Genomic DNA, 27,387 nt, shown 5'->3' on the forward strand with positions numbered 1-27,387 from the left:
AATGCAACTTTACCTTTGGAGTAAAAGCATGGCATGGGCATATAACTTGGCTATAGAAACACACTCTGTGTGTGTGTGTGTGTGTGTGTGTGTGTGTGTGTGTGTGTGTGATATTGACTGGACCCAGAACCTTCTACCTGGTTGGGGAGGGGCTGTATCGCCAAGCTACATCTGCACCCCAAAGCACCTTTAACAGTTCCACAAAAGCACCCAGTGGCCCAAGTTCTCTTCTGGCGTCAGTCAGTTCTCACTCTGTAACCCATCTGTTCCTTTCCTCTCCATTCTGTTTTATTAATTTACTGAACTACCTTTCTCACCCAAAGTCAGGCTTCCCTTTTGTGACATGTCTTTTATTCCCAGTTCTGAACATGCTCATGTATTTTCACTAGAATGCTTCAAATGGAATCTCATCAGGGATTCCCCCAGCCCCGAGCTGAGAAAACTCACTGCTCAGCCTGACAGCCGAGACTGCTAAGTGCAGCTAGAACGTTGCGAGCTTAGGGCAGTTATGCATTGCTTCTGATGTTCAGAACTAGATTCTTCTGCACATAGGTCTATGTCACACTCAGGATCCAGTTCATGAGAACAAGCCAGAATGATGTAAACCCCATTGTCTTACTCCTCCCAACATATCCAGTGCCTTGCTTCAGGGTTGAGACAAACTATGTTGAGACCCTACTCCCACCTTTTAAGAAAGAAATTGTAATCTTGAAAGGGATTTTAAACTCCTATCCAGCCTGCAGTATGAGAAAAGAGTCATACCCATGTCTGAGATTAGCTCTGAAAATCAAGAGATCATGTAGGAAAATGTTTGCATAAGTGTTTGGCAAATGTTGGGTATAATTATATTAGTTTGTGGGGCTGGAGAGAGCGCTCAGGGCTAATAGCACTTGTTGATTTTGTCGAGGCTGTGAGTTCGATGCCTATTACCTGCACAGCAGCTCACAACCATCCGTGACTCCAGTCCAGTCTTATCTCCTTGGGCACCAGACATCCACATACATTTGTACGGGCAAAATATTCATGTGCATAAAAATTAATCTAAATAAAAGAAAAAAACCCAAAACAAAACAAACAAAACAAAAGGTTGTGAAAGCGAAGTGGTTTCCTAAGAGACGGCGGCTCAGATTTCAGTGTTGAAGGTGCTGCTCCGTACTGTAGGATGATGTCATTACGCAGATGAAAGCAGGTACCAGAGCTGACCAGAGCAAGGCCGAGAACTAATGTGCCTTAATGAGCTTGCATTTCAATTGAACAAGGTTTATTTATCTACAAAAAGGTTTTTATAAGTTCTTTGGCTCAGCAATAAACGGAAGCAAGAAGCACTCAGTTGGGAATAGCTGCTCGGCTCGCAGGGCGGCATCAGGAGGAGTGTTCTCCTTATCTACCACACTTGGAGGCTACGATCCAGATCACCTAGAGTCTACCTATAAAAATCAGGCCGGAGAACGTTTTCAGAAACTTCAGCTAATAAATTATACGACAGATTTTTATTTCCTAATGTATGTAACTACCCATTAATACAATTTTGGCCCATAATTCACAAAATGTTTTTGACAACTGGAGGATACTGACCTAGTGCTAATAGCATGTGCTGCTTGGTAGCCTTTCTTTAGAAGCAAGGGAGGATGCTGACAGGCAGAGACCTTCCCTTCCATCAAACTCTCGCACAGCCAGAGGTGAGTGTCCGGAGGAGTTGGGGAAGTGACAGGGACAGCAGCACACTTCCTTCCCACTCTGGGATGGAGCAGCCTCCCTGGAAACAGCTCTTGGAAAAGGGGCTCCTGCAGCTCACCCTAGGCGGACTTAGCCACAGAAAATTTTGACATTAAGGATCTGAGTGAGTCATCTGTTCCCACAAATGCCATTAAACTATTTTAAGCTAATTATGAAGGGCGTTGAAGATCAATCGCACAAAATTCTTGTCTGTATTCAAGGTTTTCCATGACAACCAAATTTTTTCCTCACAGATATGCAATCTTTAATGGCCTTCCTGGGAAATCATAAGTAACACAACTCTTGAATTTTCTTGTTATAGAAAAGTAGGAGGCAAAAGTTACCTGCATTTAAAAGTATTTTTTTTTCTATTTAGTTTGAGCATTTACATTTTAAGAATGTATTCTGCACCCTTACTGCAGTGGTGAACTCAGTACCAAGTAAAACTTTTAAAATGTTCAAACAAAGCGCAGGGCATGCACTGAAGACTCAACAAAACAAAGCCTATTATGTTTGGTCACCGTTCTTTCTCCTCCCTCACATGGTCCACCGTTTACACTGCATTGCAAATTGGCACTGCTGACTGATCTAATTGGCCCTACATAACCCCCCTTAGCTGTTCCTCAGAAGTACACATTCTCTGTCCAGCAACTGTGTTTTTAAAAGGTCTTTCTTATTCTCAGACTTAAACTTAGAGAAAGCAGAAACTGCAATCTCAACAATGCTTAACTGGGCAGAGTAGGCATGACAGGAAACAGAAAAGCAGTCTTTACTGAAGATGAGTAACCATTCAAATAAGCTTTTTACAGATGAGGAATTGAGAGTAAATAGTTGGTCAAAATCCAATTTTAAAGCTATATCACCATTCAGCGAATTACTACTGAAGTACTTTTACCCCAAATGCAGTTACGTGAACTGAAAGTGGGAGCTTAGGCCCCAGTACCTGTAATTAAGGGATCCATCACAGTCTTGTGCACGCCACTCATGTGCTCTCTCGGAGGTCAACTCCAGCTCTTCTCATGTTTTGGGTGGTTTGCTTTGTTCTATTAACTCATTCTGAACTATTTCCAAGTTTCCCAGGCTGGCTTGGAACTTGCAGTCCTCTTGTTTAACCTGCCCAGGTAAGGTGTGTCCTATTGCATCTGTCCCCTCTCTGTGACTGATTCTTTTTTTAAATAATGCCTAAAGCTGATATGGTAAGGGGTGAAAGTCCTCTGAGAGATACAGAGGGCTCCCCTATGAATCTGGCAGGCTCTACAACTCTTAGGTCACCAAGGATGCAGAAATGATGCCTTCACAGACCCCAGACCCAGGATGAAACGAGCAGCTTCCATTTCCTGTTCCTGGACAACTGTCCCCGGCTGTGGGTGAGCATGTTCTTGAGCTCTGTGGAGAAGCCCATAGAAAGAGGACTTAGGGTCCAGCCGACAAGAAGCCCCATGAAGCGGTTGCCCTAGCCACAGTTGATGCTGCACAGGACGGCGACGAGCAAGCCCACTGCTCAGACCCACATCAGTCAGGGCAAAGGACTAAGGGAATGTGCGCCGAGCCTTAATCTAAGGTTTCCCAGAAGATAAAATGAAGCAGGGGCAGTAAAAGAATACACTTAACATTTGCTACCTGCTAGATTTCTTATACACCTTTAATCCCTCCGACCTCCATCCTAGACATGATTACTCCCTCTATTTTGCACATGAGGGTTATAGACTCACAAACTAAGTAACTTTTTTATTTTTTTGGAGCTGGGGACCGAACCCAGGGCCTTGTGCTTGCCTAGCAAGCACTCTACCACTGAGCTAAATCCCCAACCCCATAAGTAACTCTTAAGACTACATAACTGGAAGAGAAATTTCAAAAGGAAATCTGACCTCAAGGGACTTGCTAGCAGGGAGTGAAATGAAGGGGACTGCAAGCTGCTGCAGGGTGACTCACTTGTGCTCTAGTTACATGGCTGCTTTCACAGCCACTCCGTGCGTCCATCATTTACATCTGAGTATCCCTGCACTCTAGTCACCGCAACTGATGTGCTTACTTCTGCTCTTCTGACTTCAGGAGAAACAATACCGATGATTACATGGTGTTTTGTAGTTTTTTTTAAAGCCCAGGGTTTGTTCCATTTGTTTCAGGTAGACCCTCTCAAGTTCTGAGATTTAAAACACACTTCTCTTACTGCACTTTATCAGCAATGACGTGTACCTGTCTGGCTGTACTCATCACTTGTATAATTCATCTTTTCTCTGGGTTCGTAACTGGTTCATACATGTTGCTCTCGGAGGACCCAACGTTACTTATGCATCATAGCCGGGTCAATAAATACTCATAGAATGAATTATTGAGTACATATACAGCATAGGAAGACCATAATCAGATGCAAACTTAGGTTTTCCCAGCTCCGTCTGGCCTTTCCTCATAGTCTACTTTAGTAAATCCCTAACCCATGTCCTCATGCCTCCGCTGTAGGGTCTTAGCAAGCAGAGTCCCTTAAAGTTCCAAACACTCGCCACAAATCCCCATTTAGTAAATTACATACATTTGGGATCTTTTTCCTCATGATGTAGTAGTCACTGTTTAATCTCAAAACATTTAAAGGCCTTGGCATTGGCAGAGTCCCAAATTCTTGTAAAGCAAGAGACACTGTGGAAGCATTGAGAGGACACTTTAGCTCTGCCCAGGAGAAATCCCACTGCCGTCATGACGCTCAGACTTTTCTGTGTGTGTGTTAGGGGCAGAGAGAGGGATAGACTAACATCACCACAGTCTTCACAAGGAACACCTTACATATGAAATGATGTGGAAAAGCACTGGCTACAGAAGGTGTGAAGTCCCTTTCAGAGGAAATTTCCAGAGGAAGGCTGCAAGGCTTTTATTGCTGCACGCTTAGTGACAGAGAACAGACTTGGTCAGACAAGACCACGTCCCACATTCTTCTGAAGGACCTTTAAAGTCTTGCGTTTCATTTCCCCTGGCACAGTCCTTCAGCATCAGTTAGCTTTGCTGGATGCTTCGAGCAAATCTTTTGCTTCATTTATTTTGGATGCTAAGTAAGGAGATCCACCTGGGACGACAAAGAGAAATGAATGATTAAGGTTTATGTCTTTACTGACATTTTACAAAGTCAATACAGGAAAAACAACAATTCAGGTATTTTCTCACACATACTTTTCCCAAGAAACTATTGTAATGATTACCAGAAATTAAACAGCACAAATTAAAATTAGTGAAGTATTACAGTTACCCAACAACCAAAATACATTTTATGAGAAAAAATTAAGTAATCACATGAAAACACCCACCGGTTATATAGTTATCATATAGATGTTTGAACAGAATATTTTCTAAAATTAAGTATATTATTGGGTAAACAAAATAACAGTTTCTATATAGCTACATTTTAAAAGCAATAAATATTCATTCCTTTAAGAAGGAGGTAAATCTATCTAAAGGGGTCTTTTTATGCTTATCATAATTTCAAAAAAATAAATGCATGCATAAAAGGCAAATACATAATATCTACCTAGTGGTATGATAAATGAACTAACAATAATGACAGTGATGATAAAAATAATGCTAGAAGAAATTCTCCCTGTTCTCTGAAACAATTCTATTACAACATTTATAATCGAGTCTTAGATTTGCAATGTCCTCAAATAAAATTAAATCAGTTCTTTTTTTAAGTGTTCTTTGCAATGAATTCTTTCTAATGCAAACAGCAAACTGAGGTGAATTTAAAATCAGAGTCATTATAACCATAAACAATGCATATTTAACATACAAAACCCCAAACTGTCACATCAAAGCAACACATCAGGGCCCTAAGTTCTGCTCTAGGTCACTGCCACTGCTGAATGCTGGAGCTGATGACCACACTGCAGGTCCCAGTCTCTGCATTTATTCTGTAATGCTCTCTTAAGTACAAACTATCTATGGCTGTTGGAAACACGGTCAAGTCTCACTGACCTTTAAGAAGAAATCCTTTGGACAGTATAGGTGTAAACCATCCTGGCCTGCGCCCGCCCTCTGCTGTTACCACCCGCCATGTTATGTAGGAAAAAGCAAGCAGAGAAAACCCGGCAGCACCCGGGCTGCAGAGGAGCTGGAGGAGGCTGTAGCTAGCTTTTGTCCTTGAGGACACCACTGACATTTTCATATCAAGATCTGACGCAGGATAAACATTTAAGGAATATATCACACAGTGACCCTGAGCACAAGGAGAATTACAAGGGAGGTCCTGACCCTCGAGGGTGTGAGTAATCTAATAATGACCTTGGGACATGCAAGGCTCTTCTTCATCAGCTACTTAAATGTCTCACTTAGCAAGGAGCTGCCAGGCATTTTGTCTGCTCCAAAAATACTAAGATATTAACTGATCTAAGCTATAATCTTTAATTGAGCAATATGCATTCTGATTATTTAAATTAAAAATCATTGTAGGCTCATAACAGAAAACAGATAAACAACCAAAAAAAAAAGGGCCCATAAGAGTAAAAGTCTTATTAAACGTTCTATTTATTGATGGTAATTAATGTCAGATGAAGCAATGATAGTTTATTTAGAACAATCCTGGGTCCTCAGCCACTCCTCTGAAGCATGGGGACACCAGGCTTGTAACTTCAGTACTAGGAGGGAATTCACACTGGCTCTCACGTCTCTCAGGCTACCTCATTGTACCTGCAAGAGACTAAGCCAAAGCACAGCTCCCAAGTCCCCATCCATGGTAGTTTAACTCAGAATGAGTTTTTACCAACTAGAGGCACGCTTGTGTTACCTAAATAAAATGTCTGCTTCTTGCCCCTAATCCTGACAGACAGCAAGATATAGGATGCATAGCCTATAACTAACGGAAAAATATACTCTTTAATTTTCCAATCCCTTTCAGTTTGGGGGAATGAGTCCCCTTGATTCTACTAATTACATAACTCTCCTTTCCATATAATCTGTATATGTTTGTACCTCCACTAACTATTGCTATTATTAACCTTCTTGTTTAAGATCTACCCTTCTTTTTTTAAAAAAAAAAAAGAACAAATACATCGGGATAAACATACTGGAAGGTTTCTAAGTCAGGGAGCTCCTCACTACCGACATCTGATTGGGAAAGTGCACAGTGTAAGTCTATCAGTGTGATTTGCTTTTCCTATACAGACCAGAAACTAATTATGCAACTCCGCCCTCCTCACACTCTGGACAAGGCATATTTACCACAGTGATGAGAGCAGAACCAGCATTGCCCAGCTAGAGGGCACGATATGGATAGGAAAAATAAGGGTTGGGCCTTTAACCTGATGGACGTCATCTATGGCTTGCTAGGTGAAGGATCACATGGCTGGAAGTCTTTGCCAACACTCATCAAACTGCACATTTAAACGGCACATAGTACCATATACTACATTCATATTTGATATAGATTATCTGATAGGTTTATTTATTAAAAACATTAGCCTAGGCTAAAGGAAATTTTTGTTTTCAAATAATATAAAGATTTACATCAATAAAAAAAGTGAGCATTGCTTTGCTAATTTTCACAGGAAAACGCAGTAATAGAGATTCAGGGTGTCTACAGGACAAAACACTGAGATCTAGATTTTGTACATGCCTAACATCTTAGGATCAGAACATATAAAGAAAACCCTGACAGCACCAAAAGGAAAAACGTACTTATAATCACTGGGAAGTTCAAGGCACGTCTCTCAATAATTAATTGAAAACTAGAGAAAGGTAAACAACAGGACGCGCTAATGCGACTGAACTGATGTACATAAAACACCCCACCCCACAAGTCAGATCCAACTTTTAAGCTGCAAACTTACAAATTCTGAAATTCACCAAGACTCAGCAAACTAAAAAAATAAAATAAAATGAGCAGTGTGAGTCGTCCTCTCTCTGCCCTGAGGCTGAAGTGGGACTGGGATGAACAGGTCCCATGGGTCTCCACTGGGCAGGAAGAGTCAGAGTGTTACAGTTCTTACAAGACACGCGAGGTGGTTTGGGCCCCACTACTGCAGCGGCGTGCCAGGTGGTCCAGTGAGGAGTGCATCGGGAGAGTGGGCTCCTCCCCAATGTTACAGCCGCTCTCAGACGACTCTCAGCGGACTGACTTGTGTGCTTATGGCATTGACATTGGCAAGGCGCTGGACTTTAGGGATAGACGTCTCCTATGGCTTACCCTCAGACGCTAGTGCTGCTCTATTTGCATGGGGAGAACTCCAGATGATTCCCTACATGACTGACTGTCATGGTCCTCTCAGTAGGGTGTCATGGATACCTGTTCCAGAGCAGGTAGAAGTAGGCAGGGATGGTTCCACTCCTACTCTTCTCAATTCTGAAATTCACAGGGTCTGAGCTCACTCATCCTTACCAGCTCTTCCTTCTGCTGGCATGGTCTACTTGCCCCACAAGTGTGTTCTGTTGACAGTGACCAGCCAAATTTAGAAACCAAGAATGCTCTACAAATGTTATAGATCATTTCTAGATATTTGTTGTATTTTACAAAAGACACCGGGGCTATAGAGAGAGCTCAGAGGTGAAGACTTGCTGCCCTTCCTGGGCTCAGTTCCACCAGCCTACATCATTAGCTGTCTGTTAGCTCTGGCTCCAAGAGATCTAATGTCTCTGGGCACTATGCAGAATCCCTCCCTCACATGCACACACCTACACGGAGATTCAAGCACCTGAACACAATTACAAAAATAAAACATTTTTAAAAAATCACCAGAGATCAAGGGAAAAATACAATACAGTGCTTGACAGCACTGACATGCAACTCTACACTAGTAGAATTATGACAGAAACCAACAACACACTTAGAGGATCTCAATGTTTAGAAATAATTCACATATAAAATGTCACAAAATAAATTAGCACTCAAGAGAGATTCAACAAATTCAAAGTTTAGTTTCTTTTAAAACAAGGAGGAGGAAAAGAAGGAGGAGGGGAAGCAGGAAGAGGAGGGAAAGGGAAAGGGGAAGGAGAAGGAGAAAGAGAAGGAGGAAGAAGAGGAGAAGGAGGAGGAGGAGGAGGAAGAGGAAGAAGAAGAAGAAGAAAAGAAGGAGAAGAGGAGGATGAAGGCTCAGTAGGTAAAGGCGCTTGCCAAGAGCTTGAGCTCTATCCTCAGAACTTAGATAGTAGAAAAGAAAACTGACTTCCACGCATGTGCTTCCCTCTCACCACACACACACACACACACACACACACACACTAAAAATACAAAAACTTTCATGTTAAAGTGAAAAATTTACTGAAAATTTTAAATGAAAAGATAAATTCCAGGAAAAATGTGGTCTATCACAACCACAGATCTGAATCACAGAAAATCTGAAAAGTCAAAAGCATCGTATTTACTTAAGGAACTGAATCTTTATTATATTACTAGCCAGAATTTTATCAACAAATCCCAGCCCCAACAACAACAACAACAGAAAACCAACCAACCTGAACAAAATGATGAACAGGAGAACACGCTTTATCATTGTCTATGCCCAGAACGGCTGCTGATAACAAACTGCGATGGAGATATCGCAAGGAAACTTCAGATCAGCATTGCTCACAAATGTAGACTCAAAAACACTATGCTCACTTCTTCAGTCAGAGTAAACATCACAACCAAGTGAGGCTTGGATGAGAAGAGCGACACTGGCTTTAATGAACAGTAAACATTTAAGCAATGTAATTCAATGCATTAAGAGATGAAAAGAAGCACGCATCTTACATATACATCTCAGAAGACACAGACAATTCAAAACTTGTAATAAACTTTTAATTAATTAAGAATAGATGGGCGTGTGTTTTGTGGCATTGTTAGTAGTGAAATACTGGGAACTCTGGCTGTGAGGTGAGGATAGGAAGAGAGACAGCAGCCACCTCTGCTCTCATTTAACACCACACAAGAGGGTCCTGCCATTGTAGCCTTCCCTACCTGCTCTCCCTCACAGAGATGGAATAAAGACTAGGAAGGAAGGTCACTGCTTACAAATGATGGCGCTTATTCTGCAAAAAATCTAAAATGATCTAATACAAATCACTGAATCCATAAATAAATCCAACAGGTTGATGGACAGAACATAAAAATATTTGGATGTCAGTATTTATGTACCTTAGCAATGAATAACCTTATAATAATCCCTGGAGCGATGTACAGCAGGAAACCCTGCCGTGCTAGGGTGAAGAGCTGGCTCACCAGTGATGAGCACTTGTTGCTCTCCCACAAGACCCAAGTTTAGTTTCTAGACCAACATAATGGAGTCCACAGCCCTCTGTAACTGCAGCTCCAGGGATCTGACACCGCTGGCTTCGAGGACACCTGCACTCACGTGCATATAGCCACACACAGACATAAACACCTACACATGCTTAGAAATAGTAAACATCAATCTTTACCCAGGGTCTAGGGCTGTTGCTCAGTGCAGAGGTACCAGTTTAGCATGTGCAAAGTCATGGACTCAACCCCAACACCTTAAAAAAATCCCCAAAAAACAAAGCAAAAACAATACCTGGCAGTAAGTGTGCTAAATCACGTATGACTAAAACACAGACACCATGAAACTGAAACAAAGATGATCAGAACAATGCTCCAGCTAAGTCAATGATGACTAAGCTACAGTCCATCATACCAAGAGAGCAGGAATAGAGAAGAGAGTAGAGAGAGCGGTGGTTCTCAACATGTGGATCGCAATTCCTTGAATGGCCCTTTCACAGGAGTCACTTAAAGCCATCTATAAAACACAGATATTTACATTACGATTCATAACTGTAGTAAAGTTATAGTTATGAAGTAGCAATAAAAGTAATTTTATGGTTGGGGTCACCACTAGCCGAGGAACTGTATTAGAAGGTCACAGTGTTAGGAAGGTTGGGAACTACACTATAGGGATCTCATTAAGAAAGAGAAATAGAATAGATAGATATAGATGTTGGGGGAGTGGGCGGGAATGTGAGGATCAAGTGGGGGCCAGGGGTAGTGGGAGAGGCATTAATATTAAGGGACATTGGTGGGGGAGTATGGAAATAATACAGTAGAAACTTCACATACATATATGAAGGAGTAGCAGAAAAGGGGAACATAATCAAGTGTGTGTGTGTGTGTGTGTGTGTGTGTGTGTGTGTGTGTGTGTGTGTGTGTTGGGTGGTGGGGCAGGACTGAAGCCCTGAAGACCAGCAGAAAGAATGGAAACAGGCAACCTCAGGAGGTTGGAGTGCAGGGGGAGGGGGGCCCTCTAGAATATACCAGAGACCTGGGAGGTGAGAGACTCTTGGGACTCAAAGGGAGGGACCTTAGATAAAATGCCCTACAGTGGAGAGAGGGAACTTGTAGAGTTCGCCAACAGTAGAAAGATAGGACATCAAGTGGAGGGATGGTGTTGCCATCCCACAGTCAAAAAATCCGAATTGTTCTTGTCTGAAAGAACGTCAGGGACAAGAATGGAGAAGAGACTGAGGGAAAGGAGCTCCCTCCAGTGACAGGCCCAATGTGGGATCCAGTTCAAGGGGATGCTCCAAGGCCTGACAATATTACAGATGCTATAGTGTGCTTGCAGACAGCAGTGTAGCATGAATGCCCAAACAAAAGGCCCGAAAAGCAGCTGAACGAGTCAGAGGCAGATATTCACACCCAATTAATGGACATACGTTGGTGATTCCTGTGGTTGAATTAGGGAAAAGCTGGAAGAAGCTGAGGAGGAGGGTGGCCCTGTGTAAAGACCAGCAGTCTCAATTAACCTGGACTCCTGAGATCCCTCAGACACTGAGCCACCAACCAGATAGCCTACAACAGCTGAGATGAGGCTCCCAACATAAATACAGCAGAGGCTTCCCAGTCTGGCCTCAGTGAGAGAAGATGCACCTAGCCCTCCAGATATTTGAGGCCCCAGGGAGAGGGAGGCCTGGTTGTTGTTGTTGGTGATGGTGGTGGTGGTGGGGTGACATCCTCTTGGAGACAGGAAGTGGGAGGCAGGAGGTATGGAATATGGAGTGGTCTAGGGAGGGGGCACACAGGGAGGGGAATGAAGTCTAGATTGTAAAATAGGATTAAAGAATTAAAAAAAAAAAGAACTTAAGAGTTTCCTCCTGCCTAACTTAGGAATTCAGTGATTCATGACAAGCAACACCAGGTTTGGATTTGATAATTCTTAAATTATGTTAAAATTAAAAAATGCTCAAACAGCCCAAGACATGAAACAAGAAAAAGCCTGAAATACTTTCACTATTAGAATAAAGCTCTTTATAAGTTCTAGCAACATAGTCAATATGGGATGGCACACTATAAAACCGACATAAAGAAACCAACTGTTGAAAGGAGAGAAAATGCACGTATGTCTGATTTACTCTAGTTTACACTACCAGCCATTAAAGAAATAATGCCTTTTCTGTAAGCAGTACTATGGTACTTGGGCTAGAGACAACCCTAGCACACAGCCCTAGCACAGCCCTAGACAGCCCTAGCACACACCTTTACTCTAAGAGCTTTCTATTTATTGTAAACAGGATTAAATAAAATCAACCATAGGTCAAGAGGTGTAGCAAGCAACCAGTCAACAGGGAGAACACAGAAAAAAAAAATCAGAGTCAGAGGAAGTCAGGAGGAGGGATAGAGAAGTAGACAGGAAGTAGAAGGGAGGGACATCCTGTTTTAGAGATCTTTGAGATCACCACATGGTGAAAGAGAACTTCCTTTTGGGATGTCAACTGTAGAGGAAGGTCAGCTGGGCGCTTTCTCTGCCTCTCTGAGCTAGCAGGCTTGTATCTGGCTCCTTAGTCTTTACTGGCAAAGTAGAACATTTGAGATTTTGTTAAAAACGACATCATAGCCGTGGGATTTTCATGACCTTGAAAGAAGTAAACATTTCTTAAAACAAAACAAAACAAAAATAACCTACTGAAAATGAAAACGTTAAACTGGGCCACTTTAAATTAAGGATTTCTGCTCATGAATGAATGTTACTAAGAGTATAGAAAAACAAGCTTCACAGAGGAGATATTTGCAATAAAAGGACTCTTACCTGTAACATTCACAAATGTTCCCAAATGTCAATAAACAGAGACAAGCTGGGTGTGCACGGGGGGGGGGGGGGGGGGGTACATACCTGTGACCCAGCCCTGGGAGGGGGGTCAAGAGGTCATCCTTAGGTAGGTACATACAGAGTTTGAGGTCATTTCTTAATCCAGGTACTGGCTACAATTCTGGGTCCACTCTGTAATAATTTATTGATTTATATACTTCTGTGGATGTGTACTTCAAGTTTTAAAGTTTATGTCAACACCGAGTGTGGCCTGATGACATTTCAAACCATCAGTGTTGAGTAGGCTGTGACTGAAGCCATGGGTGGGGAGAGCCGTTCCAATGCACTACCTCACTGAGCTCCCAAGCTATACCAGTACTGGTTTGCTTCTTATTTCCATTAGGTGAAGAGACCAAATTCACAACCCTACCTGGTTAACAGATGTCACAGAGCTAACCTGCGCTGGCTGGGCCTGTACTCCTTAGTCACCATCTCACACTACGCTTTACCTCACTTATAGGACTTCCTGTTTACCAATTTCCTCCCAGAAAAATACTGGTTACTTCTTCCTTATTTTATTCAAACCCATAATCTGACCCCTGGTCTTCTTTCTTACTGAGAAACACGAAATCATTTCCTTGTGACTAATTTCGTAAAACTTGAGCCTGGCTACCATTAGATAATAAATTCCTTGGGAAGAAACCAGGTCGTAGGTCTCTCTGGGTTACTCTCACCACCCTGAGCATGCACGTGAAGGGACTGTCTTTGCTGGAAGGAATGAAAGCGGGCCCTTGTGTTCCACAGAAGCCCCTCCGCAGTCACGGAAGGCAGGTGAAAGGCATGGATTGTAATGTAATTCTCATACGTGCAGCCAAGAAGCAGAGACAATGGAAGGAGTGCACAGTTTTGGCTGTGGCTCCCCATCGGATAAAGGTTATCCACGGGATGCCAGAGCTAATGCCACCCAAAGGTGAAAGATTAGAGTTTTCCCCTAAGATCAAATTAAAAACAAGGATGTCCATTTTTAACAAAAGGCATCCAGAGAGAGATTAAGAGTTGAAAATCTTTATTAAGGGATGATATAATCTTACATCGGACAACCATGAGAACACACTCAGAAGTCTTAGAATTAATGATTTCAAGGTTGCAGAATGGATGTCCAACACACAAAATCATCGCATCCCTATACATTAGCACCGAATAACCTGAAAATGAAACCATGACAATAACCCCATTTGCAGCATCAAAAAGAATAGGAAATTAGAAGCACAAAACATAAACGCGATTACAGAATATTTAAATTCATGAGAAAACATCCCACACCCATGATCAGACCACTTAACACTGTTATAACAGCAAAACTCCCCAAATTGCTTTACAGATTCAGATAATTCCCATCAAAACGCCTTTGTAGAAATGGAAAGGCTGATAGTAAACTCACCCAGAATTGAAAGGTACCCAGAATAGCCCAAACAACCCTGCAACAGAAGAATAAGCAGGGCTAACACTGCACAACGTGAACCTCTTCCAAAACAATTACAATCAAGGCTTTGTTGTACTGGCACAAGGACATGATCAATGGGATAAAACTGAAAAGTGGGAAGCGTGGGTCTATTTGGTCTGCTTCCTGCTGCTGGGATAAAACACCATGGCCGAAGCAACGCAGGGAGGAAGACCAGGTTTATTTACTTTGCACAGCACATTCACAGGAACTCCAAAACAGGCCCCTGGAGATGAGAGGTGGATCGGAGGCCAGAGAACACCTTTGCTTACTGGCTTACTCACTTGTTTCTGATAGCACCTAGAACCACCTGTTATGGGGTAGCTGTGCACATAGTGATCTGGGCCCTCCCCCATCACCCATCAATCAAGGAAATGCCCTACCCAATTGCCATGGCAATATGATGGAGGCATTTACTCAACTGAGACTCTTCTCACAGGACTCCAGCTTGTACCAAGGTAACAAAACAAATAAGCAAAAACAACCTAAGCAGGAAAAGGGTTTCTTTCTGAAGTAACTGAAATGTTCTAACGATGTGGTGATGGTGGCTGCCCCTCTATCACACACTACTGAGACATACACACTTTAGCTAAGCAAATATGAATACCTTATCTCAACAAGGTGTGCTGCAACAATGATGCAGACCCAGCAGTGCTGGCTAGACAGATGCTGGCCGAATGAAGAACGAGGACATTAGACTGTAACGCCGGGTTTTGATAAAGATGCTGTATATCCTCCACATAGATCAACTTTTTTGTAGGTTTTAATACCAAGGAGCCTTGTAGGCTTTGAGAACACATATACCACAGCTCCTTTTCCACACCAAGCCCTGCCAGTTTTCTGTTCTACATTTATATAATTGATTCAGGAACCTAAAGAACATTGTGTTGGCTTGAGTTTAATCTCTTCTAATTTACCAATCTCTCTAGTTGATCATTTTCATAGATGCACAGGCTTGCTCAGCATTACAAGTGCTTTCCCCCTCCCCTGCCCCTTTTCTGAAGGGCCCAATCCTCTCCTGCAGTCACTCCATTTCTTTCCTCCTTTTCCTCACAGACAAAACCAGGTTTAAGTGTTTTTGTTTCTAAATCAGTGTCAGCTGAAACTGTCTTAAGGTCACAGATTCTTCTCCTCTTCTGTTTTTGTTTGTTTCCCTCTGCCTCTGCTTGGATTAAAGGCATGTGCCACCACACCTGACACAGATTCTCCTGTCTATCTGGGCTCTCATGGTGGTACTCAGTTTAGCTACTTTTCTTAAATAAATGTCTCTTGTCTCACTTCATTATACCACCTTCTCCAACCATCCCTTTTACTGGCTTTCCCTTTTCTAATTTATAAATACTTGCAGTCCACCTCTCTTCCCTATGTCTACACACACTTTCACTTCCTACGACTTTTAAGGTGCTATTTTTGTAGTACTAGGAATTGAATCTAGGTGTTCTGTGCATACTACATAAATGCTCTACCTCTAACCCAAACCCACAACAAACAAGCAAGCCAAAACATGGAGACAAAGCCTTACCATGGCACCCAGCCAAGTTCAAGGCAGAACTCCAGATCGTTGGCCTTAGCCTCCAAGTAGCTGGAGACATAAGCCTATGCCCGCAGGCCTGACCTCCACGGTTAAGAGTAAATACAGATTCCTCTTCTGTACTCTCAGCTTATCCATTTTTCTATTCTAATTCCACCTAGATTGTCTCTCGAGTACTTCATCAAAGGAAGACAATAGTACTCTTCCCCAATCCTGTCTACAATCAGCCTGCTCCTCCAAGCCCTTCAATTCAGTACATTGCTCTTCTACAGATTTACTCTTGAACTCAGAGCTCAACCAGAAGTAGTGTGTTTCCAACATCAACCGAGAGTCACCGACTATCTCAAATCCATCTGCTTCTCTCAGTCCTGAAGTAGCTCATTATAAGTATTTCCATGTAGATTTCCAAACCACCCTTCTAAACAGTCTACTCGTCAATTCACCTATCAGATGCTTCAAAAGCGAACCCTTTAACTTCTGCTTTCAGTAATGATGGAACAGCTTGTTAGAGGCTATTGTTTGTATGGAAATAAGGCAAAAATTAAAGACAAAAATGACACTCTCCTCCCCCCAGTAAAAATCAAAAGAACGAGCTCCTTCCTGCTTCTTATATTTTTGGTTGTGAGCCTAGCCTCTAATGGCTGAGCCATTTCTCCAGCCCCCCTTCCTGTTTCTTAACACAAGTCTCAGTGACCAAAGGTTCTGGAAGAGACACGAGGAAGTTGAAGAGATTATTTTGCTATTTTACATTTACTGTCCCCTCTCCCGGGTTATTTGTTAGTTCTTGGTGTGGGAAAGAGGCTAACACACAGGCAAAAGGCTGGGAAGGCTGCTCAAGGGCGGGACTGCTTACTATCCTAGGACACAGAAAGAAAAAAAAACAAAAACCTAACGGCAGTATAGCATTAAGGCTGTAGGATCCAATAGGGGTGAAGGAGGGGGGCAGGGTTGAAAGTTTTCTCTCCAAATATGACCAACTTTCGAACTTGGACACGACAGAGGACAAAGAAGCAAAAGAGAAAGGTTTAGAAAGAAGCAGGTGGCCTTAGTTTCTAAACATTCCAGATGACCAGAGGGACAAACATGGCAGAGGTCAGAACCAGTTCTAATGAACACCTCTGAACCTGGGTGGGAAACTTGAGAGCGGGTCCCAGACGTCATTCAGCATCAGACGCTCTAGAGAGCCCTATTCAGGTTCTGACTCTGTAGGTCTAAGGTGAACCCAAGAATTTGCTGCTAGTCCCCAGAATCCATCTTGAGAAATACTCCACAGTGAAATACATCAACGCTCGCCTCCTCTGGAACGCTCAGTGCTCAGTGAGCACAACTTTCCAAAGACCAGCAAATGATGTTACAAAATCATTCTTGGGCATAACAACCCACTCAGAGTTCATGATAGCCCAGTATATTTTATATAATGAACTTTGGAAATTCATTGGTGCTGTTTTAGATCCAAATGCTACTGATTTTAAAAAACCACCACTGATGAATTCTGGTACAGTGATAACAAAGAGTCTCCTTACCCATCCTTTTCCAAATACCTATGTGTGTCAAGTCATATTTTCTTTATATACTTAAACAAAACTACATATCATACCAGAATGAATGCAGAGGCTGACACTAGTATGTAGTTTTTTTTGTTTTTGTTTTTTTAATAAAGCCAGAGTAGGGATTAAAAAAGAGTAAAACAAGTACATTACCACACACCATTGCTAGTACCCATTTAAAAATAATTAAATACACGAGTTGAGACTGAATGGAAGAGAGAGTAATTTCATGAGTTCTGTAAAGCAGTGAAGCACCTGGGCTTGCCAGCAAGGACCACAAAACAAAGTGGGGTGTCTCCTACAGAGTCAGCAGTGCTAAAGCATTCCTTTCCCTCCTTTTCTTTCACGGTCTCAAGAACATTGTTTCTTTTCCCCTAGATCCTTTCATGAGAAACCCAAACTCAAGGACAAACCCACTCTAACAGAAGCAGACACAGGACAAGTGAACAGGGCACATGACACACAAACACCACCACGCTGTTCTCCAACCGACCAATTCCCTATAAAGGACCCTGAACTACAGACCAGGTGAAAACACCCGAGAAAAACTTCGAAAGCCTACTTTTGAAGCAAATTAACGCTCATATAGAAGAACAAATGGTGAAGAAATTAAGGAAATGTATCCAAGACCTGGAGAAGATAGTCTCTGAAGTGAACAAAACAGTAAGTTAGACGTGAAAGTACTAAATATGAAGAAAACTTAGCAGAGAGTAAGATGCTGAAAAGGAGTCAGACAAATACTTGACCAGAATGAGAGGATGGTTAGGTCTGAAGAACCAGGACAAGTGCTAACCTCGGTGTCTATTTAACATACCAAAGCAGACTCTGGCACTAGTCCCCTCAGCCCAGCCACTACCTGGTCCACAGCCCAGGCTCCTCTCAGCACTTCTCAGCCAGCCCTCTACTCTGAACCTCTTCCTTGCCCCTTCCCAGCTTTCTGAGTCCTGAATCATCACCTCAGCCATTTGGTGACATGTGTTCTTGGTCTCTTGGTCTCCTGGCTCACTCCTGGCCTCTTGGCTCCTAGTTACTTCTTCTCCCTCTCTCTCACCTCTCTTTTTCTTCCTCTTTGCCACCCCGCCCCCTTCTCTCTCCTATCACAGCCCTGGTTCAGTTAGAATTCTGAGATGCTATGCTCTGGCTATGCTCCCCCTCATACACACCATAAACCTTCTCCTCACAACGGTCATGTTCACATATTTTTTCCATTCAATGATCAATCAAGTAAAAACCACAAAAGAAAGCTTCTGTAAGGCAAAGGACACTGTCATTAGGACAAAACGGCAACCAGCAGATTGGGAAAAGATTTTTACCAATCCTACAACAGATAGAGGGTTAATATCCAAAATATACAAAGAACTAAAGAACTTAGACTCCAGAGAACCAACTAATTCTGTTAAAAATGTGGTACAGAGCTAAACAATAAATTCTCAACTGGGGAATATCGAACGGCTGAGAAGTACCAAAAGAAATGTTCAACATCCTTAGTCATCAGGGAAATACAAATCATAACAACCCTGAGATTCCACCTCACACCAGTGAGAATGGCTAAGATAAAAACTCAGGTGTCAGCAGATGCTGGCGAGGATGTGGAGGAAGAGGAACACTCCTCCATTGTTGGTGGGATTGCAGACTGGTACAGCCACTCATGAAATCAGTCTGGAGGTTCCTCAGAAAACTGGACATAGAACTACCTGAGGGCCCAGCTACACCTCTCCTGGGCATATACCCAAAAGATGCTCCAACATACAACAAAGACACGTACTTCACTATGTTCATCGCAGCCTTATTTATAATAGCCAGAAGCTGGAAAGAACCCAGATGCCCTTCAACAGAGGAATGGATACAGAAAATGTGGTACATCTACACAATGGAATATTATCAGCTATCAAATACAATGACTTCATGAAATTCATAAGCAAATGGATTAAACTGGAGAATATCATCCTGAGTGAGGTAAACCAGTCACCAAAGAACACACATGGTATGCACTCACTGATAAGATATTAGCCCAAAAGCTCAGAACACCCAAGATACAATCCATAGACCACATGAAGCTCAGGAAGAAGAAAGAACAAATTGTGGATGCTTCAGTCCTTCTTAGAAGTGGGAACAAAATACTCATGGGAGGAAATACAGAGACAAAGTATGGAGCAGAGACTGAAGGAATAGCTACCCAGAGACTGCCCCACCTAGGGATCCATCCCATATACAGATACCAAATCCAGACAATATTTCGGATGCCAAGAAATGTTTGTTGACAGGAGCTTGATACAACTGTCTCCTGAAAGCCTCTGCCAGAGCCTGACAAATACAGTGATGGATGCTTGCAGCCAACCATTGGACAGAGAATGGGGTCCTCAATGGAGGAATTAGTCAAAGGATTAAAGGAGCTGAAGGGGTATGCAACCTCATAGGAAGAACAATAGTATCAACCAACCAGACACCCCAGAGCTCCCAGGGACTAAACCACCAACCAAAAAGTACATATGGAGGGACCCACGACTCCAGTCACATATATAGCAGAGTGTGGCCTTGCTGGGTATCAATGTGAAGGCTTGATGCCCCAGTGTAGAGGAATTCGAGGACAGGGAGGCAGGAAGGAGCGGGAATTGGCGGAGCACGAGTGATATTTCCAAGACATCTGTGACACTTTCTGTGCCTTCTCTCGTTTTAGCTGAGGTTTGCTGGATCGCTGTGTGGGATGTGGTCTTTCCTGGCTCCACTATGGTTCTCCTTTACTGTCATGAAGGTTAAGCTCTCTCGTTTTCCTAAAGGGGACTATCCTCCTCCTTCCTCCCTCTAAGTATTCAATTAAGAGTTTCCTTCACTGGTGGCTCGTGCCATTAAATAGCTTAATTTGTGTTTGTCTTAACATATCTTTAGTCCTTCATCAAACTGGACAGATACTTTTGCAAGGTATAGCACTCCTGGGTTCCTAGCTGCTTATTTTTAGAGTTTGAAATGTTTCATTCCAAGCTCCTCTGGCGTATTGCTGCTGATGGAGAGCCTGGTGATTCCAATATTTCTGTCTTTGCGTATGAGTCCACGTCTTTCTCACGATGCCTTTACCATTTTCCCCTTTACTTTATATTTTTAACACGGAGCTCTGTAGACCTCATGTGTTTGGATATGAACTTCTGTCCTCTAAGTTTGGAGAGATTCCTACTATCATTTCATTAAGTAGTCTGTCTACTCCATTTTATTTACCTCCTCTGTTCCTTTTATACCACGAATTCTCAACACATTCAACTCAACATCTCTCTCAATAGTTCTCTATTTAAAAAAACATAGAAAACATCAAAATAATCCTGTGAGTCCTATTGAAATACAATGGAATGAAAGTAGAAATTAACAAGAAGAAAAGCTATAGAAACTATAAAAATATTTAGAAAATAAAACTTTTTTTTTAATAAACAGTTTGACATTCAAGAAATCAGAGAGGAAATAAAAAAAAAATCCCTAGAGAAAAGTAAGAATACAACCTCTCAGAACCTCTGGGCTCTAAGTTAAAAAGTCCGAGAGATGGGAGCTCACATGTGCAAGCACCCCAAGATCTGAAATAACAGCAATAATGAACCTCAACAATTAGCTAACCCCAAACCTATTAGACAGCAAGAAACAGGAGATTTAGGTATGAAACTTATGAACCAGAGACTAACAAGAACAGTGGACTCGATGTACTGAATCAACTCAAGAGTTGGTTATTTGAAAGTTAGTGAGACTGATAAATCCTTAGGTAATCTGATAAAAAAAAGAGGGAGAAGACATAAACTAACAGAATAGAGACCAAGAGTGTCCTTACAACAGACTCTAATGAAATACAGAAGATCAGAGAACATTTTCAAAATGTGTACTCTAAATGGCTGGGACATTTAGAAGGAATAGAAGAATTTCTAAATGCGTATCTACCAGAGTGAATGCCAGAAGACATAAATAAAGAGACCAATCAAAAGCAATCAAAAGATCTAAGCTGCAAACAAATGTCTCCATCAAGGAAAAGCAGACATGCTCAATGCTGAATTCTATCAACCTTGAAGGAAGATCTCATATCAATTGTTAATAACTTGTTCCACAAAATAGAAAGCAAAGGAACACTATCAAATGCATTCTATAATGCCAGGATTATTTTGATCTTAAGACCAGAAAAGATATAACAACAAAACTACAGACCAATGTCTTTGATGATGTCAAATGCAAAAATTTCCAATAAAGTATTTGCAACGCGATTCGGGAACATATGAACAAGTTGTCCTCACAGATAGACAAGGTTGGCCAACATAAGCACTTACTTTAATTTTTGAGACATGGGCTCTGCCTCACTCAATCTGGAGCTCCTCCACATGCCTAGGCTGGCCGGCTAATGTGTGCTGACCATTGAATGTGTTTGCCTCCCCAGCACCAAGAGCACAGACATGCGTGCCCAGCTTTCAACACAGGCACTGAAGACCTGAATCAAATCCTCATGCCACACAGTAATTAATTTACCGAGTGAGCCACCTTTCCAGCCCTTAAAACATGTTTGCTTTAGTCTCTCGCTATTGATTTTTTAAATGCATTATAAAATTATCCATTCACAAAAAAAACCTCTTAAAGTTTTAAAGCAAAATAAAGCATTTAAAATAAAGATGCAAAAAGAACTGCTGTGTGATGGGGAGGGTGGTTGGGGAGGAGAATCTATTTCATAGATTATAGAAGAAAATCAGCTGGGTAGAGTGATGTATGCCATTAATCCCAGCACTCAGGAGACAGACACAGGCTCTGCCAGTTTGAGGATAGTGTGGTTAATATAAATACTGAGATCCAGGCCAGCCAGGGGGACATAGTAGGACCTCGTCACAAAACAAAACCAAAAATAAAATAAAAACCAAACTAGTTAGGCATTGCTTTTCCTAGAGAATCCATATAATTCTAGTGACCACACATCTCTCCTTCTAAATGTTTATACATGTTTAAATATAAAATATTGAAGTAAGTCGTAATTTTATCCTAGAACTTCATGTCAAATTTGGCTTTTCAGGAGACTAATTAAAATCCATTCAATAATACAATGACCATATACTTTAAGCACAATACATTAATTTTGATTTCACACATTTAAAAGTATGAGAATATTGAATCTTTATTAGAATGGATACAAATGGGACTCCCCAGTGTAAGCAGGCTCATTCCACTCAAAGGAAAGAAGAGCTATGCAGCAGATGGAGCTGTCTGCCTCACTGAGACCAGGAAAACCTCTATTCCAAGTCTTCAAACAGAATTAACAGGCCACTTTTTTCCCAAGATGAAAATGTCTGATTTGAAGAGACAACACCAATTCCATTAGTGTCTCCTGGACTCTGGGGGATGAAGACAGGGCTCGGAGCATGAGGTCTACCCTAACCCAGCACTACTACTTTATTACATAACACAAGGCATCATATCTGGAGATCCAAGTGTGTGTGTGTGTTCTATTTATATCTATGTTATGTTTTACACACACACACACACCCCACTCAGGAAAATGATAAGAAATACCCTTAGCTTGCCTGTACCAAGTCTCTGCAATCAGGCTGGAGATGCACCTCGGCTGCTGAAGTGTTTTTAGCTTACAGGAAGGCCTGGCTTCGGTCCTTAGCACTCAGTAACCAGGTGAGAAAGGTCAGTAACCAGGTGAGATAGGAGGAGATAAAGCCCGAGGTCATCTTCAGCTACATGATAGGCTTGAGGTCACAGAGGAAGGAAAGCTTACAGCCCACAGTTTCCAATTTGCCTCATCTGTCTGTCTTCCCTCTTGGATGTTCATCAGGCATTATATCAAACTTCTGACTTTATAATGAATAATTCCTTTCTTTAGCAGTTAAAAAAGTTGATAAACTAAGACATTAGCCTTAAATCATCAGATCAAAGATTTGAGATACTTTTTTACAGCAGGAATCTTCTAGCTCACTATATTGAAGAGGTAAAATGTACTCTTTACTGAAACACACCTGAAAGTTCATTTCTTTTTTTTTTTTTTATTGAAAGTTCATTTCAAACCAGTTACAAAAGCATTATTTTCAGTTATATCCCACATTCATTTCCCGGAGTCCTTTTCTTTACACAACCTGATAAAGAAGTATGTAAGAAGTTACAGCCCATTACATGCTCCAAGTTTATCCCACCAGCTGGTAACAAACAAACAGAAAAGTTACCGTGGGCAGAGCTGGGAGAGCATTCACGAATCTCCACACTGGGAGGGGTTAGCATCTGTAAGGGCTTACAGCACCGGATGCTAATCCCTGCAGAAAAACTGTGGTAGAGAATGAGAACAGGTGGGACAGAGCTGAACTGCTATCGCCACGCTTTGCAATATTCCTAGCTTTCCCTTTCCAAGGTCAATAACATGTTCTTGTTTAAAAATCTGTTCTTTCCCAAGGATAATTTTCAGATTTATGAGGCAGGATTCCAACTTCATCATACATAGTGGGTGCCAACATCCCCTTAGTTCATTGCTGTGTCCTTCCCAAATGTGACTTTATTTTTCTGGTACTGTGGAAAGATGCTCAGACAATAGCAGCTCAGGGGAGAAAGGGTTCAAGGTCTGTCACGGCAGAAGTCACTATGAATTCACAAATGCAGTGATCAGCCAGGTTCCATAACCTACAAAACCCAGAATTCCTTGCATTGGGAGGAGTTATCCACAGTGGGCAGTAAGAGCCCACAGGTCTGTTCTCCATTACATTCTAGATTCTGTCAAGTTGACAACACTGACCATCACAGTTGGTTCATGGATAGGATTTAGGAAGTCCATGAACTTAGGAAACTCCAAATGTTTTAAATTGAATGGATGACCAATTCTATGAGGGAAAATAACTCAGTGTTAATACACTCTTAAAGGGTAAAAACGTGAAAAGACAGATCTTTCTTAAACGTGTGATCTGAAGAGAAATACAGAGTAGAGTTCCTTCCTTAAATAAATAGGCATAAAATACAAGTACACTAAGTTCCATAAACAAAAAAGACTTTAGAATAATTCCCTTTGTTTATGATAAAACTAAAATTTGGAGACATGAAAGAAATGCGAAGGCTAGGATGTGGCAGAAAACACTACTTCCTGCCAGCTTGCTTGTTCTTTCTCACTAGGCTGCACATACAGAACCAGACAGGAAGGCCCTGGAAGGCTCACTGGCAGCAAGTCCCATACCTGATAAGTATACTAGGTAAGCAAAAAAAAAAATTGAGTCATTATTTTGGGTACTACTGGGTCCCAACACATGCAGACATCTTAATTTTTATGTAAACAACACTGTCTCTTGGATACAGTTTAGAACTTGCCTCTTTCCTGGTAGAAACAAGCAACAGCTCGTCAATCATCTGACAGACAGGAATGCTTAACGTGACTGCAGTCCATCCCAGCCAAGAGCACACACTTGACCCAGCAGGGGCAGAGGGCAGTGAGGAGAGGAAGGACGTCAAGGAGGCACTTAAACACAGTTCGTGCTCAGTCAATTACACCGAAAGTACACAATAAAGAGCAAATTAGTCGAGAGGATCTTTCAGTAACTGCTGAAGCTGTTTAAAATTTTTAAGCAAAACCTCTTTTCAAAGTTTATTCTCTTGTTTATTCACACGAAAGACCAGTGAGTACAAAACCCGAGAAGGATAATGTTCAGTGAAAAGAACTTTGATAGTAAGTAATTAAGTTGAAAAAGCTGAAAAAGAATGCCTTATTTTGGTGTCAAGATGAATAGGAATCTGAAATTTGTTTTTAATTTTTTCCAAAATAATTACAAAATGGAGTCTATAAATAAGAATCTAAGAAAGCCTTCACTTCCCTGCCCCCCTTGACTTCTGAAATACAGTGCAACTTTCTGCCAGCTGTTATTTTAAAGCGGAATCAGTAATGAACATATGGGGCTTTCTCTATCAAGCAGCTGTAGTGTAGTTAAAGTTATAATAATTGTCTTTCTGTAAGATAAATTTACATTAAAAACATGGCCAGTAAGAAATAAATAGCTGGGCCTCAGAGCCTTCCTATACAAAATTTAAAAATTCACAACCGTCTGTGACAAATTACAGAGATGTGGATGAAAGCCCTAAATCCTGCCCTTTGATCTTTAGGGTTTAGTAGATATAATATCTGATGCACAGATCAGTTTGCCCCAGTCCCACAGCTCATAATTTCCTTCTTGATCACAATGTGGTAACATTGGCGAGTTCAGATACTTATCCCTAAAGCCAGAGACTAACTTCTTAAAAGTCAACTGTTCAAATCCCACTGGTCATTCAACTCTGAACCCCAAGCCCGCTTGTGTATGAGGACAATCTCAACATGTGACACATAACTGGACCTCCAGCTATGCATCTCTTACGTGAGTTTGAGTAAACCAAAAGGAACCCTCAGCACATTTGACCACTCCATGGAAATGGAGCTGTCACCTACCTTTGTCGGGATGGTTTAAAATCATAATTCTCTTGTGTGCTGTTCTAATCTTGGCCTTGCCAGCAGATGGGCTGTAAAAAAAATTAATAGTGCAAAATGCAGATTATAAATTAATGATTTATTTGGGTTACAAGAAATTAAAAACTAATGAGAATTTCACCATCTTGTGGACAAATACAAAATTACAAGCTTTATGCTTATTTCCACTAACCATCGAAATAAATCATCGTGACACTACTGTATTTTCCTTCAGTCGCTTATAATGTCAATCTTCATTCTTGGGTTTAGAAAGTAAGTAAATAAAGGAGATTTACCTCCATCACAGAACCCTAACTAGCAAACACAAGAAAGACCCCAGGGGGGTTGGGGATTTAGCTCAGTGGTAGAGCGCTTGCCTAGCAAGTGCAAAGCCCTGGGTTCGGTCCCCAACTCTGAAAAAACGAAAAGAAAAAAAAAGAAAGACCCTAGGTTCAGCACCCAGCGCTAAAGCCAACACAGCAATACCACAAGCAACAAGCACCCCACATAGCAGGCCAGTAGCATCACGGAATGCACAGAGCACTGAAAGTCTGCCTCGCAGGCCACTCTGGAGGAAGCTAACGTGTCACTGGGATCTGAGTTCCCGAACTAGCCTGCCAGCCTCTGAGATCAGTTTTGTTAGGGAGTATTGTGATACTGTCCAAGTCTGAAGCCCTGGGCTCAGTCTCCTCACTGCAGGGTACCAACATACTCCCCACAGGGCAAGGATAACGGGGCCCAGTAGGAAGTGTGTGCCCCAGAAGAGCTGCCTTCACCAAGTAATCTCAAAACTCCATGTAGTGTATCTAGCTTTGCTAAAAAACCTGTGGGGAAATTTGGGAGTACAGTATACAATGTGGGTGAAATTAAAGAAGACAGTTTAGATAAATAAAAAATTACTATGTTAGACTGATTTTCAGAATTCCAAGCGTTTCTCATTTGTACATTTTCTAAGCATGAGAAGAATTTTAGTACCAAGGGTAGACTCTGCTGTATTAATGGCCATTGGATTTAAACAAGTTCACCTTACGAGGTTTCAAACGGGTAAATTAACAGCCAGCCTAAAGTATGCCGGTGGCTGTGAAGCTCAAAGGAGTCTGGATGGATGAACCGCGCGTAAAGCACCCAGTTTTAGTTATTCAAGTCTAAATTTAAAAGTCCTGATTCTACTGCTCTTCAGCTATCAGCCTGTCCTGCTCACTTAAAACTCTGAATTATAATTTTCTCAAACGTAACATATGCACAATAAAACCTACCTCCAAGGATTACTTTAAAAAGTAAAGGATGTATATAAAAATTATACATTTTGTACTTTTAAAGAGTGGACTATAAACACTCTAACACTTCTTGGATGACTCAGAAGCATTATCTGGAGTATGAACTATATGCAACCCTGAGAGCTGCAGAGGTTGGCTGAGCCTTCCAACGGGCCTGGGATGCTGCTTAAGACCCTCTTCCTGTTTAAGTAACACCTTGATATCAGCTGTCAATCCTTAGTTCTGTTCCTGTTCCAGTTTTTAGCAGTTTCTTGCCAAGTACATGCTACCACTAACCTCCTACATGTAAATAACATTACCACACACGTTAAGACCCATTAAGGGCCTGGAATAGTAACGTATGGCTATACTTCCAGCAGTCAGGAGGTTGAAACACAAAGATCTTGAACTCAAAAGGCAAAA

The 27,387-nt window shown here is 41.7% G+C and overlaps 1 protein-coding gene across 6 annotated transcripts in view; it reads right to left on the reverse strand.

Moving 5' to 3' along the window:
* Nucleotides 1-4,526: 4,526 nt before the first annotated feature.
* The window catches only part of Dnajc15 (DnaJ heat shock protein family (Hsp40) member C15), a 64,549-nt gene continuing 41,688 nt past the window's right edge, over nucleotides 4,527-27,387 (reverse strand). For 3 of the 6 annotated variants that reach the window (XM_039093176.2, XM_063274152.1, XM_063274153.1), the window contains 2 exons: nucleotides 25,691-25,761; nucleotides 4,565-4,771 (listed from right to left, as the gene is read on the reverse strand). In XM_039093176.2, the coding sequence (XP_038949104.1) occupies nucleotides 4,698-4,771; nucleotides 25,691-25,761 (145 nt within the window). In that variant the 3' untranslated portion in view covers nucleotides 4,565-4,697. Of the gene's footprint in view, nucleotides 4,772-24,582; nucleotides 24,677-24,733; nucleotides 24,754-25,690; nucleotides 25,762-27,387 lie in introns of those variants that run through there. The other 3 variants (XR_005493707.2, NM_001106050.1, XM_039093175.2) reach the window with 3 other exon arrangements.

This window comes from Rattus norvegicus, chromosome 15 (genome assembly GCF_036323735.1).
Source record: "Rattus norvegicus strain BN/NHsdMcwi chromosome 15, GRCr8, whole genome shotgun sequence".
NCBI lineage: Eukaryota > Metazoa > Chordata > Mammalia > Rodentia > Muridae > Rattus > Rattus norvegicus.